This window comes from Cladophialophora bantiana (assembly GCF_000835475.1).
Source record: "Cladophialophora bantiana CBS 173.52 unplaced genomic scaffold supercont1.21, whole genome shotgun sequence".
Lineage (NCBI taxonomy): Eukaryota > Fungi > Ascomycota > Eurotiomycetes > Chaetothyriales > Herpotrichiellaceae > Cladophialophora > Cladophialophora bantiana.
The window spans coordinates 688,811-712,804 of record NW_015971595.1 but is presented as its reverse complement, the minus strand read 5'-3'; the positions used below and the strand labels follow the sequence as shown (position 1 = coordinate 712,804).

Below are 23,994 nucleotides of genomic sequence, written 5' to 3'. Positions count from 1 at the left end.
CCCTCGCCCCCCTAGCGGCTCGCAGCCTTGCTAACAGTATCACAACCGAACCCTCAGAAAACAGAGAGATGCACAACTCAGGGTTCTACAGGGTTTGACAGGGTATTGGTTGGAATAGACGCAACCACAGTCTTTTTGAAGAATGGCACTTACAAGGACAAAAGCCCGCCAGGTATCGTGTATCCAAGTCCATCGTCATCACCTTTCATGGTCTTCGTCACTTCATGAATCGCTCGAATCCCTGGCGCGACGAGCATGTGCTTTCCCCAATCCAACCCCTTTTGCTCTTCCATCAACTACTGCTTCAAGGCAGCGCCCAACTCCTTCTAGGTCGCCCATGATTCCCACATGTCCCCGATCGCTTTCCACTCTGCCTCCTTTGACACAACGGTACCCTTCTGGCAGCTGTGCCGCACTCGCAAGCACCACTCCGTCTCCGGCGGCAAAGGCCAGATCATCGAACACATCCGTGTACTTGATCGCCTCCTTATTTGCGACTCTGGCTCCGTACACAGTGGGGACTGTCTTCCCAAAAATAAATGCGTGGGGTGGGTAAAGATTGTTTTCTTGATGGGCGGGGATGAAATTCAACTGCTTCTTGAAGACCGAAATCTCCGCCAGTGTGCGATCCAGATATTCCTCTGCCAGATCTTTCGGAATTGTCACAGTTGTCGCAACGGTGGGTCGATGGGTGGACTGTTTCATTGATGGCCCAACCATTCCTTCTGCATTGCCTTCCATGTCCTGACCCGCTTCCAGGGCTTTGTCCATGGCTCGCTGGTTCGCTTCCTCTAAAGCCACTCTGGTATCTGTTTGATTGGAGGACTGCCCCTGAGAAGGTTGACCCCCGAACCATGATCCACGCTTGTTTGACCCCGAAATGCTGTCGGAAAGAGCTCCGATAATACTCTTCCTACGATCTTCTTTCTCTCGGAGGCCGTGTGGTATCGGTGGGTTGATGCAGGGAGACAAGCGATATTCTTCCCAGACGCGCGGATCGAAGAAATCCAGATCGTACCTCTTGTTTGTGTGCTTCTGGATGAAGCAGCGACCGTCTTCCGGAAGCAGAGCGTAGCTGGTTCGAAGCGTGAAATTGACTTGTGCGGTGAGGACTCTCGAACTGAGAAGCACATCGTCACCATTCCGCAATGGTCCGAGAATATTGACACAGTGCTGCGGCACACCAGCGTAGATCACACCCGCAAAAAGATCTGGCCGTTGATTGACCGCGTGCCGTGTAATTAACCCTCCGAGACTGTGTGCAATAACAGTGGCACCTCTTTTTTCGTGAGGTGTCTCTGGATGATTGCACTCCAGCGATTCCAAGAACTTGATCAGCTTTCCGCTGAGAAGATCTGGGGACAGCCGCCAATCATAGCCCCAGTCGTGGACTCTGAGTTTATTCTCGCGTGTGTTGGGGCATTTTCTCATGTGCTTGAGCAATCTTCGGCAGATGTCGATCGGCCCGATATGGGAAAGGATGCCAGACGGAATAATTGTTTGTTCCATGCGCTCTTCGTCTTCACGCGTCAAACCAACTTCAAGATCCACTTTGCGCATGTTCAGTCCAACTTTGATGGGGACCCAAAGCTGCCGATGAGGAGGTTTTGCTGATCTTAGAATCGACCCTCTGTAGCCGCCCAGCACAACAATGTCACCGGTAGTCTTTGAGAGGGCGCGTGACAGTATTGGATGGGCTCGCTGCTGTGGAGTTTCCACCTCAACGCCCTTTGTTGCATTCCATATCTTCTTGGCCGAACTCGAATGGTAAGCCTGTCCTCCTCCATCGCCACTAGTTTCGTCGATTCCTAGAGGAATTTCTCCACTCGATTGGTCAGGCGACGTACGTCGTTTTGCTACCTGTCGAAGAGCCGGTAACCGAGGTAGTTTCAGGGTCGAGTTCTGGAAACTGTCCGTTATGGCTTTGAAGCGAGAATTGGCCATATCAGAGACGTGGGCAAAGGCGCTAATGTCGTCGTACGCCGAGACTCCTGAGACTCTCCTTCTTATGTACAGAGATCCTTCGGAGTTGGACCGCGCTCGACTAGCGTTGGAAGCCGGACTGGTTGGTGAGAGAAGCGATTCCATATTGCCGTCCACCTGACTCCGCGACAGGGCGGCCAGGTCGTGAACCCGCTCTTGTTCCGACTGCATACCGCGGGTTGCGTCGCCAGTACTGCGCCTCTGAGGAGGTTCGCGAATGGACCATCGAAACTGCCTACTGGTTGGTGTCATTGGACCGCTAGACGGGCTCTGCTGGCCAGAGTTTCCATTGCTCGATGGCAACAGAGACAGAGATATAGAACTCCTGTTGAAGTGACCAGAAGGAATGTCCGGTAGCAATTTTCGTAAATTGGAAAGCAAGTTCGCTGGAGCCGACGAAAGACTGCGCCTTCGCTCGCTTCCGGCCCCGCTTAAAAGGTTCTTGGTGATGGACAATCTGTGAGGGTGCTGTGACTGGGCACCTTCTTCGATGCTGGTAAGGCGTGATCCATCGTCCTCAGAACGTTGGGGCTGTTGAGCCATTTGATCGTCTACTGGCGGCGTAGGTGGTTTCCGACTCGGGTGCGGTGGGAATTTGCACTCCCGGAACGGACGTGCGAGTTGATTCGCATCTTCTGCTTTTGAAGCTCGGGATGCATAGCTGCTATCAAAGGGAAGATCTGGTCCTTCGAGGGTATGACTGAGGCGTCTTCCTTGGTGGCTGGCGGAGGTCGACTCGCGCGACAAGGTTCTCGTTTCTATTCTCTCGGGAGAGGCGGATCTCTCGGCATTATCCAGGCAGAGTGTGGGTGGCCTAGGACTGGCGTGCGGAGTACTGGGCTGGCTGTCGTTTGCTTCGTCGGTGTCATTTTCTTGGTCAGGTTCTTCGGCCAGCGCCAATATTCTCTGAAAGTACTCGACGGGCAGATTGAGAGCTCTTGCCTTTTCGGCCACAGGCGTGTCTGGAGATCTCATCTGGGTCTGCGCTCGACTGATACTGACACCGATCAGATCATCGCCATACAGATGTTCGGTTTCAACTCGAGGTGCTTGGCCATAGCCACCGGAGAGGGTTTCAATGTCAACAAAACCTCCAAAGCCATCTGTCAATGGCGACCATTCTTCGTCTGGGCCGCGAGCGGAAGTGAGGCTTGCCGTCCCAGGAGCATGGGCTGTGTCCATCATGGGGTGGAGAATTCATGAAGGCATGTAAGCTGAAAGTGGGTTCGTTGGATCGGAGGGATTGAAGTTTCTCGAATATGGTCTCGCTGTAGCACACGAGAGAATAGCTTAGGGTGATATACGACTAGAAATCCGAGGAGGACAGATCCTGAGCTGAGATACAGTGCTTATTATTGTCGGGGGATTCGTAGCGATGACCACAACGGTTCATTCGAGGCTGACTGACGAAGATTTGGGATCCAAGTGAGGCTGGGTTACTGTGCTACTGGGCGAGTGGGCTAGGTAGCAGGTAAGATGATGGAAGCTGGGTGGGTAAGTGAGGAATGTTCCAATGAGTGAAGGGGACAGTGGTAGGGTAAAACTTGGCTAAAAGGCTTGGGTTGCAGGGACGGGGTCTAGCTACTGTAAGGTCGAGATCCGGGTGTCGTACCGAGCATGGAGGTCACCGAGGGGTTTGATAAGCGAGCAGCAGCTGGGTAAAAGGAGGTTTGAAGGGCTAGGAATGGATCTTGTGCGATAGGTATGAGGATGGTGGACGTTTTGGATGACCGTGGAACTCCTCAGAGGGATTTTGCAAGTCTACTTGGTAGAGAGCAGTGAGCGCCCCAGGTGGGAGTCGAGTGTTAGCTGGGTGGGAAAGAGCACATCAACCCCCTCGCCTCGTATTACCTCGTACTATCTTCGAGGTACCCAAGTATGGGGAATCAAGGAAGGGACATTCGCGCGACTACCTGCAGTGCCTTCGTTATGCGGGTGGGAAGGGCTCTACTGAGTACAGGTAGATGATACACAAGCATAAGTTACAGCCCACTAGCCCTCCACCGCTGATACCACCAAACCAAGATTTTTGCTTGCTGCTCTTCTCTTCCTCTTCGCTTTCTCGTCACCTCATGTCAGACGCCAAGCACCGTCACTCCTGCGCCAAGTCGCCATTGGCGGCTTAGTCACCACTGCCCCCCTTGTTCGGATGCTAAAACCTAATTAAAAGCTTGTTTTCAGACGCCATGCCGAGCTCGCCAGCGGCTAGCCACGTTGCTCAGCTCCTTATTGAAATCGCCTCCAGCAATTCAGCATCAGGAGGCACCAGTCGAACAATGACTAATCCTCCAGGCTTTTCATAAATAGGTCAATCAGCATGCTCACTGCGGCATGTGCTAATGGTATTCAGTCAAAGCAACAAGCGGGTCCCGGCAAGTGAACCATGCCCTTCATTAACTCTTTCCTGCACCGGTCATTCCTCTTGACATTCAGCGCCTTAGACTATAATAACGAGCCGTCGCGACACACTCAGGCCCAAGTGCGGGTACAGTCACCATGGAGAGTTGCTGTCATGCCGGATCTAGAGTGACTCGGCAAATTAACAGATAGGTGAAAGACTTGAGCAGCTATGCCATATAAACCCCCATCTTACGCCTTATCCGCGATGAGTTCGCATTCCACCAGTCGGCCGCCGGAGTCGATGCCCTTCATCCACCTTCAGCCAAATGCCGATACAAATCCCACGACTTCGCTGGGCTGGCAGTGACAGTCGTTCAAGCGTCTGGTTTGGCCTGGCAAAACTGTGCATGCACGACAAGTACCGGCGAATCGAAGCCATTCGGAGGAGCAGGCGGGATCGGGCACGCGGAGCAATATCTGCCGAAGCGTCTGCCAGAGCTACCACTGCAACCACGCCTGGTAATGACCAACAGGGAGCCGGGACGGAGCCAGCCATGGAGGAGGGCATTGAAGATGAAGAAACACAGGCACAGGAGGCTCAAGCCAGAGATGTAGAGGATGACGCAGCGGCCGCTCTTGCAGACGTCGCCGGAGCAGGAGAGGCAAGTGGTGCAGAGGATAGGAAGTCTAATCACAATCGTGACCAAAAGGATTCACCCATTTGTCCGACACAGGCGGAGGTGCGTTCCGGCAGAGCATGCGGCGCGAGATCCCATGCCGGGCCTGATAAACCTGGAGGGCATTCGCAAGCACAAGAGTGTGCTCCTTCGCTTCAGCCCTCAAAAGCAGCATCAGCTAGGACGAGAAACAGCGTACGAGCTCTTGATTCCCATACGCCCGGTGAAGACAACCAAGAACCACAGTGGGCTCGTTCTCGCCGCATGTCAGCGGTATCCTCCATACGATCTGGGGGCGCAAGAACCGTCGCTGGACACCAGAATTCTACCGCTAACCGTCAGGGGTCCAGTCGATTCTCATCTCCCCGACCCTCAATTGTCCGGTCAACCAGAATTGGGAGCACCACGACCATTAGTGTGCATCGCAGTACTAACTCTTTTCCGCCAGACAATCGGCGGGGCTGCTCGCCGCATTCGTCAAGAGATCCTTCACGCGGTTCTACAGTTGCTGAATATCACGATAGCATAGTTAATTCTCAGAAGCGAGACAAGACAGCATCCATCCGCTCTTTTCGACCCGATTTTCAGGCAATGCGGCCAAGCAATTCAAACTCTAGTTCAATCAGACCTAAACAAGTGCCTGCTTCTGCGTCTATCTCTGGACGGATGTGCGACTATCCCTTATCTCCCGCGCAATCACACAGTCGTCATGACACATCATCCGTCCCGCCGTCTAATCGAGCGCCAACACCCCTTGATTCCCCGGCGGCGTTGAGGTTGCACTGGAACTGGGCCCGAAGAACAGACCCCAACCCCTGACAACCAAGCCAAGCACATATGTGCTCAGCAAGAGATGATGGCATCTCGGATGCAGGAACAGCGCCAGACGTCTTCACGTTCCAGCTTCTATCCAAGTATTACCCAGATTGAATCCCAATCAAGGCCCTGCTCAGATGCCAACGCTCGAACTCCCAATCCAGAGAGACTTCATAATCACCAACCCCAACTCTGCCTTCCATGCCCCTACCACTACCCTGACCAGTATCAATGCTCACCATCTCCAACCCCTAGATGGCCTAGGGAAGGCGGACCTCTTGCTCTTTACAAAACCCACGGTCATTACGGAAATCCAACGCCCTACCCGCGTCCACCGCGACCACCGGTAAGCCTTGAACTGTATTGGGAGCCAGCTCTCCCACCCCATCTATTCCCAGGACACGTATTTTACCCATACTAAACTCAGGACTGGCAATTCTGCCTGCATAACCCGTTTGTAAGACAAAGTCAGCTCAACAAGAAGGCTGGTTTAGAATGCAGCCGACGGCATCGTGAAGTCAGACCTACTACCTCGTACCAAGTTTCCAAACCGGCCAACGGAGAGGATGTGAGGATCCCCAACAGCACCGGAGGTGATCAATGAAGGATAGAAGTGGGGTTTTGGACTGGGCTGGGGATGAAATTCTGCGAGACCCTCCGTATGTATAGCTGCTAAAACAGAGCGCCGCAGTACTTGAATAAGGCTCTCTAGAGGGCTCACAAGGGCATCTTCCCACACATCTACGCACTTATGCGAGAACGCAATCCGCTACCTGGAGAATGTCCCGACTTGGACACGGAGGAACCCGCTCGAGCACAACGTAGCAAGATAGCAAGGGCATTCAAAACGGCCGACCGACGGACCAAAAACCCGCATGCACAGACCACAAGGGGGAGGGGGTGGAAAGAAGCCCGCTCGACCTCGGCCCTTTTCACTCCCCATCTTCTGCCCGACTCTGACCTTGACTGAACTGGGTTTGCTGCGCGACGCTACCCAGTTCTATCCTGGCCAACTTGCTGGTACCTACCTACCTGAATAACTCGTCCTGGCTGGCTGTCTATGCGGGTACGTGGGTAGGTCTCTCAAGGCTGAAAGCCCCTTATCTGGCGCTTACACCGGCCCGAGAATGGAACAAGAATAAGAAAAAATGGCAGCCTTACTTTATGCCTATGGCTAAGCCGTAGCCCTGAAACTTCCGATCTTCTGTGCATATGTCCATATCTCTGTCCAGGGAGCAGGAAAGATATTTGCTATCTGTGAGCTAAACCTTCGCTATCACTATGTAAAGGCGCGGCAAAGCATCATGCCCATGTCTAGCCTAGTCTTATTTTCCTCAAAATGTGTACTCTGCATTGGTTCTCATTCCTCTCACTCGGTTTCAGGTCTAGAAAGACATGGGCCGCCTGGTCCAGTTGACAGTCAAGGTCCAATGCGATTCCCTTTCTCCTCCCTTCAAAGCACGTCTCTAGGCAACGGTTCTCGTACACCGCTGTCTGGACGAAGAATACTTTTCGATACTCTCGTTGAGCGAGTTGTTGAATTCGAATCGTCGTAGGCTTTCCGACGAGGTTCACCCATTGTCCGATGGGCCCCACCAGCATCTCTCAGTATGTAGTGGCGTTGTCAAGTTTCCAAATCCGATCAATAAATCATTAGCGTCGTCCTCAGTCCCGAATTCGACATATTTAACATCAGGCCACGACAGTAGGCCAGGTCATGAGCGGAAGTCTCAGCTTTTCCGCAGCGTCATGAGAAGCACAACGATCTCTGGAAGCATAGGTGTAGCGCGTCGATGGTTGTCATTGATCTATTCGCGGCCGTTTTACGTTTGCGTCTTCCTGAGCAAACGGGTCCTCAACCAGAGAACGTTCCTCGCGTATGCGAATTGCCTCGGTACCGTCGTCCACAATGGTTTCTTTGAACCAAGGATGCTTGAGGGCTTCTTTTGCTGTGATCCGATTCTTCGGATCATACACGAAGATCCTCCGCAACAGGTCAAGCAGATGCCTGTTGAAAGACGAGTTGGCAGGTATGAATTCCTGTATGAGAATCACCGTTAGTGTACTCTCCAAGTGGAGGCAAGCGCAAGGACCCCAAACGTACGTGAAGATGCTTCATCGCTTTGACGTATTTCCTAGATCCCTTTGAGGTTTCGCTGTTAGGATATTCCAGTTTCCCCCTGTTGAAAAATTTGGCGGCAGAATTTGCGTTGGCCCCGCGTCCTCCGGCGCATACTTGCTTGACTAGTTTGGAGTCGATCTTGCCATTGCATACTGCTTCCATCATTGCCAAATGCTCGAGATTATCGTGCGTTTGGAATAATGCGTCGCCTGTGAAGAATTCCACAATGATGCAACCGATGCTCCAAATGTCGCAAGGGAAACTCCAGCCCAGTTGCAAGATGATCTCAGGTGCTCTGTAATGCCTGGTCGATACCACTGAAGAGTGATATTCGTCATCGAACGTAGCAGAGCCAAAGTCTATTAGACGGATCTCACTGTCTAGAAGGACTCTGCGTTGTCGAGCTGTCCTTGATATGGTATGGGACGATGAAGGTATCGAGCGATTGTAGGTAAAGGTTTGGTAAGCATTGTGAACCAGCAGTATGTTTTCAGGCTTGAGATCTGTATGGATGAGGTTCAAGTCGTGCAAGACTGCGCAAGGTTAGTACGATGTTTCTGGCACCAAAAGGGGGGCGCAACTCACAGGCGACACTGGTGAACAGTTGCCGGGCAAAACTCTGGATTTGCGTACTTGGGAAGGGAACAAAGCCATTTCCTTTGAGGAAATCGAACACACTCTGTCCCAGCAGGTCCGTGACTATACAAATGTGGTTTCGGAAGTCGAATGAGTCCCTTAGATGGATGCACTTGTTTCGATTGTTTTTGTCATTCAGAGCAAGCGTGGAGAGGACACGCAGCTCGATCCGAGAGGCATCGCGGTACTTCTGCACCGATCGAATGATTTTGACCGCGCATTTCGTCTTCTTTCGCGAATCGTAAGCCTCAACGACTTTGCCAAAAGTGCCTTGCCCAAGGAGCTTGATGATCTCATCTATCAAGAACTGTCAGAGAGAGATACTGTCACTGAGAAAGGATGATACTCACATCGATCAGCAAGTTTAGTGCCGGGGTTCACGATATAATGTCCATCGTCATCATCCACTTTCAGATTTTTATGCTTTTCTGTATCTCGTACTACCGGAACGTGAACATCCGCGGCTTTTCGTAACGGTTTTGGAGGAGGTATGTAGTCTGCAAAAGCGTCTGGTGCAGATTCTTGTTGTTTCCTTTTTGCCGCTTGTGATCGGGTCTCTTTTTGGGGTTGTGCTCTTTTCCGCTTTTGTCCCACTCTGACATCTTCGTAACTGTTGCTAGCAGGGTTGCTGCCATATGATTCGAGCGAGGTTGGCGCGGTCACAGTCTGGAGGGAGGTAGTTCGATCACTGGAATGATAAGAGGCAGACGACGAGGACGCACCGAATTTGGCTGGGTGCGTCGAATATGTTGGACTGTCTGCGTATTCAATCTCTTCGCCTTGATCACCTCTTCTTTTGCGGCCCGCGTTCGACGTGTAGCCGGCGGCATCCTGTCTCTGCTGTCTTCTTGAAGCGTCTCCTGGCCATTCAGGGTCTGGACTGTCATCGTCGATAACAATGATTTCTTTCGGGATACCGTTTTTGTAAAATTCATTCCAGTCCGGTTGTCTTCTGAGGTGAGCGTCAGGCAGAACCGAGGTAGACTGGGACGCAGGCATCGTGGAAACGTTCGAGGGGCCCCTGTAGGACATTGCCGGGGACTGTTGAGGTCGTTGATACTGAGCGGCACCTTGGTAAGAATGAAACGAGGTGTTCAATCGCTGGGGTGCCGGTAGAGTATTGGTGGTGGGGTATGGGCGGGCAGTTGGCGAATATAGATTTTGATGAGCATAACCATACTGGCTATGGTGAGCAGGTAGGAGAGTGGTTGCTATCGAGGGCGTAGACATGGTGTTTCAGGCCCGTTTTCTGTGGGAGAGGCTCGACAACCCAGGTGTTGCCGACTGCAAAGAGCAACATGCGAGGTTCGGGAGGGGTCAATACTCGTGTGCTTGGTCTCGAAACTCGATCGGGAGATGGGAGAGGGTAGTGTTTGATGGCAGACGATGAGATAGAGCCACAGGAGGGAGGTTGAAGGTCAGAAGGTCGTTGTCGAGGCAGTGTTCGAGGTTCGGGTGAAAACGTGGAGACGCACAACCTCAGGCGGAAAACGCCTATTGCAGCAGATCCACGCTCATGTTCGTTGCGTTCCAGGGGGCGATGGGGAGATAGGATGAAGCAGAAGCGGCGGTAGGTGACGAAGAATAAAATTGATGCTGGTCAGGGTGAGAAAAAAGCAGTTGGTGGAGGATGGCAATGATGTAGACGGAGATGAAGTGAGGTTTGCACTTCGGTGACGGTTGACGGGTGCCCAGCGTTCCAGTTTGCCGTTAGCCAGGCCAGTCGTAGCGCAGTTCAAGTTGCAGGCGAGCGGCGAGCAGAGCAGGAAAGGGTTCAGTCCTCTTTCTGCACCCTGTACACTGCACATCGAGAGGAAGATGGAGAACTGCGTCCAGCGTCCAGTTAACCGGCCGAATCAGGGCTGCCCACGGCGAATGACACCACCATTACGAGGGACTACCATTACCACCCCCCAAGCCCTCCCAGCCAGGGCAACCACTACCCCCCGGGCTTGGGATCTTAACCAGTGCACCGCCCGCCGGCAGGATTTACTAGACCCTTGAATCCGCGCTGTAGACCGTGCAATAATGAAATCAATCCAAATATCTACATATATGGATGCTCTCTTTCTTCTGCCTCTGCTAATTGCTGAATCCTTAGTATTACCTCGCAGATACTCTGGAGACCATCGCAATTGTCACTGGCGTCTAACTTGACCCGCGCCCCCGGATTGCGGATTGGTGAGCGATAGCCCCAATTCTTCCGTCCACGCGCCTTTGCCTTGCCTATCGTCGCTTATGAGGCCTCCCTGGGCCCCCAAAGCTGTGCGGCAAATGGGTGGGTGACTCTGAGGCACCGGGACTTTCCAATGGCGCGTCGTCGTCACACCACTGTAAGTCGTTTGGCGAACCGTGGCAGTTTTTGATAATCCGATATGTACAGGCTACCTCGTAAATACTCCCTACTCCGTACTGTGATATCCTGCCTCACAGGATCGAGAAAGGCGAGAACATTTCACCTGTAGTCTCAGTAGTCTCAACACGCTGCTTCTCACATCCGGCGTCGGGGAAAAGTAGGAGGGATGACAAGTTCGCCACCTCGACTTGCCGTGGCATGGCGATCACGACATGCGACAAGACCCGAATGGACGCGTGGTACTCGGTACTCGTGAGTGGTTGAAGCAAAAACCCTTTCGCCGACCAAAGCCAGATTTGCCTCTCCAACCTGCCACGATACGAAAAGTCCGCATTGCACTAGTCTAAACTGGACAAGCCAAACCTCAGCCTGACGTGAACCCCAGTCGACTCGTTGAAGAAGCCAGATACTGGGTACGTTGATATCCTTCATGCCAAAGCCAATGCAGCCACCCTCGCTCTGGACACCTCAGATGTGGCTTCTTTTGGTTTGGTGTTTTCTTTTTATATGAAAATCCCATTATCTTACAGTAGTAGGCTTGTTTGTCGCCCCGCCGATAAAAGGCGCGCCGCAAATCTCCCCCGAACGCATTGGCTGTGAAATCTAGAAATGCACATATCAAGAATCGCTTCTCTCCGGCAAGCTAAGCCCTCTCACATATGAACGCGTGGCGCGCCCGTCCGTCTCGAGCACAAGTAAAATATCTCGAGCCTGAATCTTAGCATCCTTGTCCTCATCCCACTGACCAAACTGCTTTTCTTTTGGAATCGTTCGAGTTCGATCAGGGGCCGGTGTTCCTGCTGTCGACGTACTGGCCGACACTGGCGGCCTGCCTGGAGTCACGGCAGGGCTTGCTCCGGCTTTGCCTGCATTCATCCAATCGTAGGTTCTTGACTTCTTTCCTCCCAACCGACTCCCGAACAAACCTGCGACAGCCATTCGCGCTGCTTCATTTGCCGACTTGTGCTGTTGTTGCTCGGTAAATTTGCTCTCTGCCAGTTTCCTCTCTTTCTTTGTCGTCTTCTTCTCCATTTCCAGGGTGGCAACACCGGCGGCATCTGGGGCCGCTTCAGTCCCCGTTGCTGTTGGGGCTGTTTCTTCGCTTTTGGCAGCCTTTCGTTTTGCTCTCCTTTGTCGACGTGCTTCCTCGGCCGCCCTTTCCGCTTGTGAAGCTTTCTCGAACGCTGATATGAGACGTATAGGACCTGGAATCTGCTCAGGTTGAAACGAAGATTCACTGCCTGCTTGGGAATGGGTGCCTAATGAGAGGTCAGCGCCAGAGAAGTCGAGGTCGGATATCAGAAACCTCACGTTTTAAGCTGGAGCTACCCGCTGGGCTAGCTGCTCTGTCAGGGACGTCGTTTGCCAGCTTGGGTTGAACTGCTATATCTTGCCACTCGTCTGGTACCTTTCCCTTGGAATGTTGCCGGCGTTCCTTGGCAAGTCTCGAGGACTCGCTTAGTAGACCAGTCATTCGGGCTCGTGTTGCCAAACTGATGACTTTCATGATGTCAGAAAGCCGCTCGCCTTTCTGCCCTGTGTCGAGGATAGCTTGCCCCTTGTCGATGATACGGGACGCACCTTCCAACCCGTTGACCCGCACCGTGGGCGGAGGCATATGCTTTTGCGTATTGACAAGTACTCCCGACTGTGGATCAACCAAGTGCTCAGTAATGCTGATATTTCGAATCTTGTCGTTGAGCGCTCCGCCCAACAAAAACATATCCCACAGCGGATACTGGCTGTATCTAGATGCTTCCCAATCGGCGCGGGCTTCTTTTCTCTCTTTCATCTCTTCCTCCGACGGCTGATATTCCTGGGTTAGACCTTCTACTTGTTCCTTTTGTGAGGCTGCTACGCCTCCGCTCGATCCAGGTTGCGGAAAGGAATTGTTTTGATATTCAAAACTGCCGGAAGTCGCCGTTTTGGGAGTTGAACTACCAAAGTAGTCATTCTGAACCAGCATCCTAGCCTCCTCTTCAATATTGATTCCGGTCCCAACCAAGATATCCTCATAGTTCCGATCTTCTGCTTTTTCCGCCGGACGTTGAGGAGGAGGCATCAATACTTGCCCCGAGGGTGGCACGGCTGAACCATTCACGGGGCCATTTCCGCTTGGGGTGCTCGGCTGGGCTGTCGGGGTGGGGGGATAGCTTTGAGCAGCAGAAGGGGACTGAACATCGGGAGACAGTCTGGGTCTCTTAGCAGCTGGCGGTTGGAAATATTGCTGGGGAGAAAATGCTTGAGGCGAAGGTGAGGAGTAGTTCATCGCTAATGGAGGTGACTGAGGACCAAGCGGGCTGGGTCGACCATTTGCAGAGGAAAAGGTGCGCGCAAAAGACGTCTGCGTCTGAGGGAGAGGAGGCCGTGATGGCGCAGGCGGCGACTGAGCCATGGCGGTCAGTTCCACCTCAGTGGTTGTCTCTGTCTCTGTCTCTGAACCTGGCTCTGGATTCCGAGTGAGCGTCGACTCACGCTCGGTTTCCTTCTTGTGCCAAGCATGCCTGATTCCACTCTGCCGACATCCAAGGAATTGACCGATACGTGAAATAACGTGTCGGGATTAGAATTGTAAAGTAAGTGGTGTGGTTGAGTGATGCGATGATGAAGCGTAAAACTGCGGGTAAGGGCTGCCTGCAGGCGACCCAGGATTCAAGGACCGCAATCAGTCACGTGCCTTGCTTGTTCCTTCGTCTTTAACTTCACTCACTTGTGCTTCGTTACTCGTCACCGGCATCACTCAACTCTCACCGCTGTCTATCTGAATTCTCAGCGAGCCAAGAGACCATCAAATCTCCTGATTCTGAGCGCACTGAGAGGCAGCATTCATGATGCGGTGAAGCTGACCCGGTTGACGTGACGTATGTATTGATTAGGGGCTTCACCTGTGTGCAGCCATCTCATTCCATCCCTCCTTTCCTCAATCTCCTACGTTTTCCGACCACATCTCCGACAACTTCTTCAAGAACATGGCTACGAAAAGAAAAGCTGCGGCCATGGCCGCCGCCGAAGACGATGAGCAAGTAGACCCTTCAGATGAGCTTGTGTTTATTGGGCTGGGTGGATGTCAAGAAGTCGGCCGATCGTGTCATATCCTACAATATAAGGGCAAGACTGTCATGGTGAGGCTTGAAGACATATCTGGATTGAACAGAGTCTGACAAATGTATAGCTCGATGCAGGCATGCATACAGGTCGAGAAGGGATGTCAGCCATGCCCTACTTCGACGACTTCGATCTGAGTACTGTGGACATCCTATTAATCAGCCAGTAGGTGAACCTCTCCTTTGTCTGATCGTATTGCTTTGAGGATCGAATGTGAGAAGGATGAGCACAAAACAAATTGGATCTTGGTGTTTTACATCCGTCAGGTGCTTCATGTTTGGACGCGGGTGGATTCGACGGTCATGCTCGATGAGATCTTTATAGGCAGACACCAATACAATCTTGTTCACCTAAGACCCTTGTTCCTACTCTTTTCCCTCTCTCTGGGCCTCGATTCAATGGTTTTTGCTCTCCGATACCCGACTTCAAGGCGACTTCCTCCTGACTGCTCCGAATTGAAAGCTAATTGCAACCCTGTATAGTTTCCATCTGGACCATGCGGCCGCGTTGCCTTACGTGCTCGCCAAAACCGACTTCAAAGGACGAGTCTTCATGACGCATCCGACCAAGGCAATCTACAAATGGCTTATTCAGGACTCCGTCCGAGTGAGCAACACTACATCAACTTCGGATCAACGAACCTCGCTCTACACCGAAGCAGACCATATTTCAACCCTGCCTCAAATCGAAACGATCGACTTCTACACAACGCATACTGTTTCCGGGGTCCGAATAACACCGTACCCGGCTGGCCACGTTCTCGGAGCTGCCATGTTTTTGATCAATATCGCTGGGCTCAATGTCTTCTTCACCGGGGACTATTCTCGAGAACAGGATCGACATCTCGTAGCCGCCGAGGTTCCAAACGTTGCGAGCGTGGGCAAGATCGATTGTCTTATCACGGAATCGACATTTGGCATCTCAAACGCCCCACCACGCGCAGAGAGAGAAACTGCTCTCCTGAAATCTGTTTCCAATATATTGAATCGCGGCGGGAAAGTTTTGATGCCAGTATTTGCCCTTGGTCGGGCACAGGAACTCTTGCTCATCCTCGAGGACTACTGGCAGCGGCATCCCGAGCTCCAGAAGTTTCCCATCTATTATACCGGCAACACGGCACGAAAATGCATGGTTGTGTATCAGACCTATATTAATGCGATGAACGACAACATCAAACGCATCTTTCGAGAGAGAATGGCCGAGGCCGAAGCCGCTGGCAATGCGAAAGGTGTCAGTGCAGGCCCCTGGGACTTCCGCTACGTGCGAAGCTTGCGAAATCTAGACCGATTTGACGACGTAGGAGGATGTGTAATGTTAGCTTCGCCCGGTATGATGCAGTCAGGCATGTCTCGCATCTTACTCGAAAGATGGGCACCAGATCAACGCAACGGGGTCATAATGACGGGTTATAACGTTGAAGGGACCATGGGCCGGACCATCCTGTCCGAACCAGAAATGATTCCAGCGATCATGAGCGGTGGAAACACTGGTCTGGGCCACACAATGGGCCGCAGGAACAAAGATGATGATGCCGCGGTGATGATACCTCGACGGTGTTCGGTTGAGGAGTTTCAGTTCGCAGCCCATGTTACAGGGGTTGAGAACGTAGATTTCATTCAGCAAGTTGATGCACCCCACGTTATTCTGGTGCACGGAGAACGCTCTCAAGCCGCACGCCTCAGATCAAGACTGCTAGATCTAAATTCCCGCCGATTTGCGAGCAACCCAAACGCACAGCAAACAAAAGTGTACAGCCCGGAGAACGGCGCAGAGATCAAAATCCCCTTCAGAAAGGATAAAGTGGCGAAGGTCGTCGGAAAGCTGGCGCAGATACCTCCCCCTTCGTCTGCCGAAGCGGATGAGACGCGAGTGATCAGTGGAGTACTCGTGCAGAACGGCTTCAAGCTCAGTCTGATGGCCCCAGAGGATCTTCGCGAGTACGCGGGCCTAACGACGACGACTATTTTATGCCGACAACATATCACACTTGCCGCAGCCGGGGTCGAGCTTATTAGATGGGCACTCGAAGGCACCTTTGGCAGCATTGAGGAAGTCGGTCACATTAAGTCCGAACCAAATGGGCATCCTGTCAAGGTCGAAGCCGACCAGAGGAATGGGGAAAACGGAGTCAAAGCCGAAGAGGACAAGGAAGAAGAAGCCGACGAAGAAATTGTTGCCCAGCCACAGCGGACGTTCCTCATCATGGGCTGCGTCACTCTCAAATGGTTGGGGAGAGAAAAGCAGATCGAACTCGAATGGGAGGGCAACACAATGAACGACGGCATAGCAGACGCAGTCATGGCCGTGCTCATGACGGTTGAGAGCAGTCCGGCAGCTGTCAAATACTCGTCGAGCAAATCGGCACATTCACACCACGGCCACAAGCATGAAAAGAACGGTGTCAAGGCGTTGACTAACGAACTGACCAATCTCTCTCCACAAGATCGATTCTCAAGACTGTGCATGTTCCTCGAAGAACAATTCGGCGACAATATCACCCCCATAGAGAAGCCGCGCAAGACCAACCCGCCCAACCGGAAAGCCCTGCTGTCCGGGGCCGAAGGGGTCAAAAAGGAAGAGGACGAGGACGAAGGTGCAGATGCATCTGACGAGGAAGCCGATCTCGAACAGGCTGAGGCAGCAGAGCGCGCAAGGCTAGCTGCCGCAGGAATTCCCGTCCCGGGTCTGGAAATCCGATTCGACAAACACGTGGCAAAACTATGGCTGGAAAATCTCGACGTGGAATGCGCCAACGGGGTCCTGCGAGATCGCATCAAAGCCGTCGTGGAGAGGGCTGTGGAAACCATTGCACCACTGTGGGCCGTGCATGACCAGCAGTCAAAGGTCTGAATGCCGCCCCTTAATAGCCCAGTAAAGGACTCTTCACTCCAAGAAAAATGGAATGGGTTTGACGAGTCCGTGGAAGAATGGTGATGTGGTATCCATATGGAGGTTGGGTATGAATCTATCGACGCGCAGTCGGGCCGCAAAGACTACATGTAAACCCCTCCTTTTGCTGGAATCGCCGACAAACCTTGTTGGAGGCATCAGTCACACCTTTGTATGCACGCAGGCCGTGACGAGATTGCAATTGCCTGATGCAACAAGAGTAACATATGCATCGGGAGAGATACGTACCGGGCCCGGACCTCAAATTCCCTTCCATATTTGGCCAAGACCACGATTGACAAAAACAAACTTCTGCGGGGGAGGAAGACGGAGAAAAGCTAAAATAAACGGGAAATGGCTGGGGGGGAAGAAGAAGCGAGAAGAGGAGAGGAGAGGATCCTGGTTTACGACTCGACAACCATGTGTCAGGACCAGAAGCCGAAGAATTCAGCGGGAGTTGGGCTTGCAACACCTCGGTACCACCACGAACCAGCCTGTTGGCGTTGGGTGAGTCTGAACGAACGATATATGTAACAACCAGTGGCATTCACAACGAAAAAGCAGTCAGTGCCTCTTTTAAAAAGCCCCCATCTATTTTCCTTTCACTCATCTCGCCATCCATCCCCCGCGTCTTGTTTTCCCCTTGTTGCATGATATACACAGCTAGGTACTTTTGAGTTTTTGGGGGGTTGGCTTGTCCCGACAGAATATCCAATACTTCCAGCGCCTGTCCCTCTGTGATCAAGCCTCAAAACCACAAGAAGTAGAACAGGAGGAGAAGAGAGAGGGAAAGAAGAAAAAGTGATCTCACAACGACGAGGATCAATATGAAGACGGCAATAGTCACCGGTATCTTCCCCCCCCCCCTTTTTTTTCCCCCATCTTCTTTTCTTCCCTATTTGCCCTTCACAATTTTACCTTTCCTTCCCCCAAAGCCCTCGCCTACATGAAAGAGAAAACGAGAGATTGTGGCTAGGGGGGAGGGAGGGGAGAGAATGTATGTGAGAGAAAGGAGAAAACAAAAAAGCATCCAAACTTTCAAATCAGCTTCTAACCTAAACGAATCCCTTCTCTTCCAGGCGGCTGCAGCGGCATCGGTCTGGGCCTGGTGACGCACCTTCTCTCGAAGCCAGACTGGCGCGTGGTGATCGCGGACATCCGACCTGAAGCATACGCCGCCATCTCGGGCACAGATGCCTTAAGGGACAGCGAGAGGCACCTCTTCGTCGAAACGGACGTCGGGTCGTGGGACGCGCAGGCCGCGCTGTTCAAGACGGCGTTTGCCTGGTCTGGCGGGAGGATCGACTTCTTCGCGGCCAACGCCGGCACGGCCGAGAAGGAGCACATTGCGCTGGCGAGCCCGTCGTCCGCGGCGGAGGGGGCATCCGCAGAAGAGGAGGAGCCCACGAAGCCGCCCATGCTGTGTACGCAGGTCAACCAGATCGGCGTCTTCTACGGCCTCAAGCTGTTCGTGCACTACGCTCGGCGCACGGCAAAGGCGCTGTCGCTGGCTTCCGATTCGACAACCTCGCCGTCACCACCGTTCAACCCGAAAATCGTAATCACCTCGTCCTGCGCCGGCATCTACCCCTTCCCCGTGGCGCCGGAGTACTGCGCGACCAAGCATGCAGTTTTGGCGCTGACGCGGTCCGTCGGCGCGCTACTGTACCAGACGGACAACATCGCCGTCAACTGCATCATGCCGGCGTACGTCGACACGGGCATGACCCCCTCGGACGTGACGGCCGTGTGGCCCAAGGAGTGGATCACGCCCGTCAGCACGATGGTACGCGCGTACGACGAGCTGATCTCCGAGACCGGGCGTGTGAGCCAGGATGGAAAGTCCAACGGCGTCGACGGAGAGGTCAAGCGCGGCCAGAGCGTCGAATGTGTTGTTGAGAGGTTGTTTTATCGGAAGCCCGTCGACTACGCTGACGAGAGCCAGCGCTTTCTCATCGAGCAGAGCTTCGATCTGCAGGATGGTTTGTGGTGGAAGTTTGCGAGGGCGAGGATGGCGAAAAGCTAGCCAACTGGTCAGTTACGCCCCTCACCCTGGGGGAACGTGAGGGCAATGACAGATCCTGAGCTGAGCAACTAGACGTGGAGGGAGGGACGAGGTATGTGGTGGACTACGGGGTGACATGGATGGTATATGGAATTCGAGTCGGACTGGCGCGGGCGTTGTGTGAGCAAGGTAAAGGGATTGAAGACAGTACGAGAGATCACTCTCCTGTTTCTGTTCGGATCAGATATTACGGGCCTCTAGAAGCTGACATGGCTGAATAAGTGATTCGACTTCAGCTCAGGTCGTAAGAAGAACACGACGTGCCATCTGGTGGGGTAGTCATCGCCGATATTTCACCTCAGCGCAACAGTCTCACGTTTGCTAGACTGGTTTTGAGGACCCGAATCTGAACAAATTATGGCCCTCTCGTTTGAATTGCTAGCTAGCTCAATGCTCGAATAACCTCCGCGTGGATATGAATGATGACCACAAGGCGGAGCCCGGGAAAGGTGATCAAGTCATAGTGTATGTGTCAATAAAATACGGTGCCCCAACTCGACATGACGATGCAGGTCAAGCAAGCAGTCGCTCGCGCCAGCACCCTTCGTACGTCTAACAACGCGAAGCAGTGGGCTTTCGACCACATTCCAGCAGACAAATGCGATGCTGAAATGCAAAGGGAAGCGACGCGAAGAAGGGGAAAGAGGGAAGAAGCGAAGCAAAGGGGAAATGGGTCTTTAAGGGGGTATCACGGGGCTGTCTCGTGTATCTGTTCCGAACAATCGCCAAATCTAATCATCCAGTCCTGCGTCTGAACAGTCTTCTCTGTCTTTCCATGGGTGAACCAAACCGGAGACTCTCTATCGTTTGCAAGTGCCCTTGCCATGTCGGCCATCTCCCTTCCGTTGAACGATCGGCTGCCGAAGGCTGGGAGCTATGGGGAATCGCCGTCTCCATCATAGCGGTGACCGAACGTCACTGGCGAGCCATTCATATTTGCATCTAGAGCATGGGAGCGGCCGTGGATGGCCATGGCCATCCACTCTAGAGGCGACATTGATTTGAAGTCGACGAAGGTACCATGATCTAGGGGTCGTAGACGGGACTGCAAACCGGGAAGGACGTGCGATGGACCAAGAGCCGACGCACCAGTTGCAGGAGATACGTTCGGAGCCATCTCTTCGAGATCGAGCCGTTGCGCAAAGGTTAATGGGTTCAGGGCCATCGTCCGCAGGAGGGGGCCAGGAGTCCGGGGTGAAACACGAGTGCCATTTCGGGGATCGTCGGAGAGTTGACGCTTGTCCACGTGACCATTCTCTCCGTTTTGCAATGAGTCATTGTCATCGTGTTCCAGTCGTCCCACTAAGGTACTGGCTTGCGATGAGAAATGGCCTTCACATAACGGTGATCAGCGCTCTGACAGGGGGGTTCAAGGTGCTGTGCTGGGGCTGGTGCTGGGGTGTGAACGGGCAAGGGTAATTCGGGGCTGGCGGTGATGGTGCCGGGGAGTGGATAATCATGTTGGGGATAAGAGATATGCTCGACATCAAGTTCATGAGGCATTCATGATGGTACCTTGATGTTGAGTCTGTCGTTTGACTTGTTCTCTTGCCCAGCGTGCCGCGTTGATGGTCCGGGGTGAGAAATCTCGAGCGGTCCGAGTTTCCTTGATGATCTTGGTGACCCAATCTTGTCGATAGTAATCCGAAAGTGATCCGTCTGGGAAGGTCTCGCTGAGGTCACTGCAATCGTCAGCAAGGGCCAGCGGTGCTCAGATGGGATACTTACGCGATAATACCCATGCAAGCTCTGAGTAGCCCTTCGTTATGATTCATATCCTGAGAAACGGTCTGTAAAAATTCGAAGATGGGTTGCACGTAGTTTTGGAGGAGGGGCGCTGTCACTTCGTTAGCGTCGAACCGTGCGCGTTAGAAGGCATCGTACCTTTCTCGGTGCCTTTGAAAGCCAGGATCAGACCAGACCATGCATCGGCAATACCGGATCGGAGAGACACAATGTAGTCAAGCATATCGAACGAGACATCGTTCGCGACGGACACATTGTTTGCTTGCTGGAGGACGCCAGCGACCACAGTGACGTAGGTTTCAAAATGTACACCAATGCTAGTGGCGATATCACCAAAGGTCTCCAAGATGGGTGGTTTCAGTGAGTTGGAGAGCTTGTCGGACTTTAGATAGTTGTTAGTTTATGTGACGAGTAGATAAAGAGGGGGACGACAAACCCTAAGATCGTTGAGCAGGTAATTCATAAATGTATCGCAGTATGGCCGTGCCTTGTCCTCCAGTGCACGAACAATGTCGCTGACAAGTCCAATGGCTAAGGAACACATGTCAGGAGCATCCTGGTTGCCCAGAGCATTGTAGAGATATGGAGCGAACGAGTCCATGTACTTAAGAAAGTCGCCTGCCAATGCATTCGCCAATCCACTGACAATTTGGAAAATGACTTCGGGAACGCTCGTGTTACCAGTGACGTTGAGGAGCTCCAAATTAATCTGCATGATCCGATCGGCCTGGGGCCCGATATTCTGTTCGAGTCTCTGAACAATGGCAAGCAGAACGCTGCTAAGGCTGACTTGCAATTCCTCAAGAGTGATCTTATCATCAATACTGACAATCTGTTTCTGCATGGGGATCGTGCTCTCTAGACGTTGAATGATGACGTTGGAGAGTTCTGCGACAATTTGCAAGCTGTCATGAGCGGCATTTGTCACAAAGCCACCAAGCACTTCATATGCAGCCGTGCGAAGTTGATTGTTGCCTCCTTCTTTCTCGGTAACGGTAAGCAGAGAGGTAACACTGTCTTGGAAATGCGGCGTCAATGGGTTTGCCGATGCACCGTCCTCACCGACAAATCGCTCCGTCAGATTGAGGAGAGCCAAGCAGCAGGACGCGGCTATCTTGGGATTGCTCATAAGGCCAGAGAAAAGGGCGGACATAAGCGGTTGCAAGTGTGTTGACGGGTCGATACAGTCGGAACAATAATCGCAGATCCTGCTCAGGGCAAACGCCGCAGAATCCTGCACTTGGACGACTGGGTCTTGCATCATTCCGATCAAGACAGGAAGAGCTTGCTTGACAAGAGGGTCAAGGGTCTTAATGTCAGGGCCGTCCATCATCGCGCCAAACGATGATACTGCGGCATCTCGTTTGGTCCAGTCGTCGCTGCGTAGATTCGCCTCTACGAATTGAAGAACCACTGGAACTAAGTCACCTCCTATTGTCTGTGCATAGAGTTGGAGACACTGATAAGCGGCGCGAGCGACGTTGTATTCGTCATCGGCATCATCTTCGGAGACTTTGGTCATCAGTTGGAGTAGAACCGGGACAACCTCACGCGCAGCGACTCTGGCGAAGTTGAAGTATGGTCGCAGTTCGGTCGATCCTTCTTGTTGTGCTTGCTGGTTGTCATCCTCTATGCTAATTTCCTCCTCGCAGACGGTGCACCAGAATTCGATGGCCAATTTGGCCACATCCTCTTCATCGTTCTTCATACCCGCGATGGTCAGCCCGAACAAGGCCTTTTCCATGTAGAATCTCATCTTGTCGTAGTAGATGCCCATGATTCGGTTCAGACAACCAAAGGCAGCGGCCTGAACGCGGGTGTCAGGGGATTGTGTAGCCTCGCACACGACTTGCATGATGTAGTTCCTCTCGCCCTCGTTCTCAAAATTGCTGCGGATGAACTCTGTAGCATCGCTGAGCGCAGACAAGGCCGAAAGTCGGACATCCTGGTTCTCTTCCTCTTTTCGCGCACCTTGAACAACGGCAGTCAAAATTGCGTTAGAATATCCAACCAGAGACTCTCTGAGCTCGACATCGTCCGACTCGCAAATGAAGCCGATGGTGGTGAGACTGGATTGCTTGAGTTTGTCATCACCAGCGCCAACATTGTGGACGAGGGCAGGCAACAAATCAGGCCACTCGTTACGTGGTAGTTCAATTGCGGCAATGGTCGCAATTAGTTGAGCAGCCGAGTTGGCAGCTTGAGGTGTAGACGTGAGAGTCTTGACGGCCAGTTCCTTTACCTGAGCCTTGATTTGAGGGTCGACTCCTTGCAACCATCTTGCCTGGACCTCTCTTAATCTGGTCACGTCACGGTAGGAGAAGGCGTTCTTCAGGGCGAGGCCGGCGGCTTGTCGGACGGCAGGACCAGCTTGATCGTTGGCTAGTTCTGTCGAGAGAATAGAAAGGTACTCAGACTAGATATGTATCCGTTAATCGGTGCAGTATCCCAGGTGCAGGATCAGGTGGACATACAAAATTTCCCTCGCGGGCTTGTCTGAGCTGTTCCTCAGCACCACCACGGATTGTTGCATCTAGGGGGGATCAGTGCGATGCCGGAACCGCGGGATACAGGAGATTATCTCACCGGGAGAGAAGGTGTTCTCCAAAACCGCCCTGACATCCATGATGGCTGGACCGAGCAGCGGTCTGGGAGGGAGAAGGCGGACAAACCGAGGATTGCAGGTGTTAATTCGCAGAGCAGGAGAAGATGATGTCAAAGCGAGGAATGACACAGGCCTGGATTCAAGGAGAGAACGACCTGCAAAGCAAACAAGAGTATTGGGCGAGTAGCAGGGGAGGGAATTGGTAGAGACAAGGGAGAAGGGGAGGATGGTTTGAGAATGAGTGTGCGTGTATTTGGTAGGGCTGCGGGTTTGGCTGTGTTTTGCTGAGGGCAACTGCAAGTGGGATGGATTTGTTGATAGACTGCGCTTGACTGCGGTAGACTGCGGTCAGGCTCGCGCTAACTAGGGCTCCTCTTTACAAGGTACTTGGTGCCGAGCAGGTAGCCCAGGGCTGCTCAGGTCAGAGGACTAGAGGCTCTGGGAGGCTGCACCAGCTGTAGTGACCTGCAGGGTCGAAAATGCGTGGTCAAATCGCCATTCACTCTCCACTGCCTCTACTAACGCCCATTTCGCTGCGTAGGGGCAAGTACGGGGTACCTTACTCCCTGTGTGTGGCTGCCGCCCGCTTGTTACTGCTAAAGTGCTCCTGGAGGCTCCTGCCTGCCAACGCCAAGTGGCGCCAGTCAGGGGCAA

General features: G+C 52.9%; 8 protein-coding genes across 8 annotated transcripts; 3 read left to right on the top strand and 5 right to left on the bottom strand.

Moving 5' to 3' along the window:
- Positions 1–222: 222 nt before the first annotated feature.
- On the bottom strand, positions 223–3,165 carry Z519_11361 (uncharacterized protein; the record flags this gene model as incomplete). The annotated part of the gene is made up of 1 exon (XM_016769073.1): positions 223–3,165. One exon carries the CDS (start codon positions 3,163–3,165, stop codon positions 223–225), a length of 2,943 nt encoding a protein of 980 aa, XP_016614919.1.
- A 1,484-nt stretch (positions 3,166–4,649) lies between these two features.
- On the top strand, positions 4,650–5,512 carry Z519_11360 (uncharacterized protein; the record flags this gene model as incomplete). The annotated part of the gene is made up of 3 exons (XM_016769072.1): positions 4,650–5,063; positions 5,122–5,378; positions 5,449–5,512. The coding sequence occupies 3 exons, from the start codon at positions 4,650–4,652 to the stop codon at positions 5,510–5,512; spliced, it is 735 nt and encodes a 244-aa protein (XP_016614918.1).
- A 2,104-nt stretch (positions 5,513–7,616) lies between these two features.
- On the bottom strand, positions 7,617–9,804 carry Z519_11359 (uncharacterized protein; the record flags this gene model as incomplete). The annotated part of the gene is made up of 4 exons (XM_016769071.1): positions 7,617–7,856; positions 7,921–8,471; positions 8,524–8,871; positions 8,925–9,804. 4 exons carry the CDS (start codon positions 9,802–9,804, stop codon positions 7,617–7,619), a joined length of 2,019 nt encoding a protein of 672 aa, XP_016614917.1.
- A 1,744-nt stretch (positions 9,805–11,548) lies between these two features.
- Z519_11358 (uncharacterized protein) lies at positions 11,549–13,325 on the bottom strand (the record flags this gene model as incomplete). Its single annotated transcript, XM_016769070.1, has 2 exons — positions 11,549–12,189; positions 12,242–13,325. 2 exons carry the CDS (start codon positions 13,323–13,325, stop codon positions 11,549–11,551), a joined length of 1,725 nt encoding a protein of 574 aa, XP_016614916.1.
- Positions 13,326–13,899: 574 nt separating this feature from the next.
- Z519_11357 (uncharacterized protein) lies at positions 13,900–16,885 on the top strand (the record flags this gene model as incomplete). The annotated part of the gene is made up of 3 exons (XM_016769069.1): positions 13,900–14,052; positions 14,103–14,200; positions 14,518–16,885. 3 exons carry the CDS (start codon positions 13,900–13,902, stop codon positions 16,883–16,885), a joined length of 2,619 nt encoding a protein of 872 aa, XP_016614915.1.
- An 866-nt stretch (positions 16,886–17,751) lies between these two features.
- Z519_11356 (uncharacterized protein) lies at positions 17,752–18,950 on the top strand (the record flags this gene model as incomplete). The annotated part of the gene is made up of 2 exons (XM_016769068.1): positions 17,752–17,773; positions 18,004–18,950. 2 exons carry the CDS (start codon positions 17,752–17,754, stop codon positions 18,948–18,950), a joined length of 969 nt encoding a protein of 322 aa, XP_016614914.1.
- A 913-nt stretch (positions 18,951–19,863) lies between these two features.
- Z519_11355 (uncharacterized protein) lies at positions 19,864–20,154 on the bottom strand (the record flags this gene model as incomplete). The annotated part of the gene is made up of 1 exon (XM_016769067.1): positions 19,864–20,154. The coding sequence occupies one exon, from the start codon at positions 20,152–20,154 to the stop codon at positions 19,864–19,866; it is 291 nt and encodes a 96-aa protein (XP_016614913.1).
- Positions 20,155–20,481: 327 nt separating this feature from the next.
- Positions 20,482–23,361, bottom strand: Z519_11354 (uncharacterized protein; the record flags this gene model as incomplete). Its single annotated transcript, XM_016769066.1, has 6 exons — positions 20,482–20,671; positions 20,718–20,826; positions 20,874–21,117; positions 21,172–23,151; positions 23,210–23,268; positions 23,322–23,361. The coding sequence occupies 6 exons, from the start codon at positions 23,359–23,361 to the stop codon at positions 20,482–20,484; spliced, it is 2,622 nt and encodes an 873-aa protein (XP_016614912.1).
- Positions 23,362–23,994: the final 633 nt, after the last annotated feature.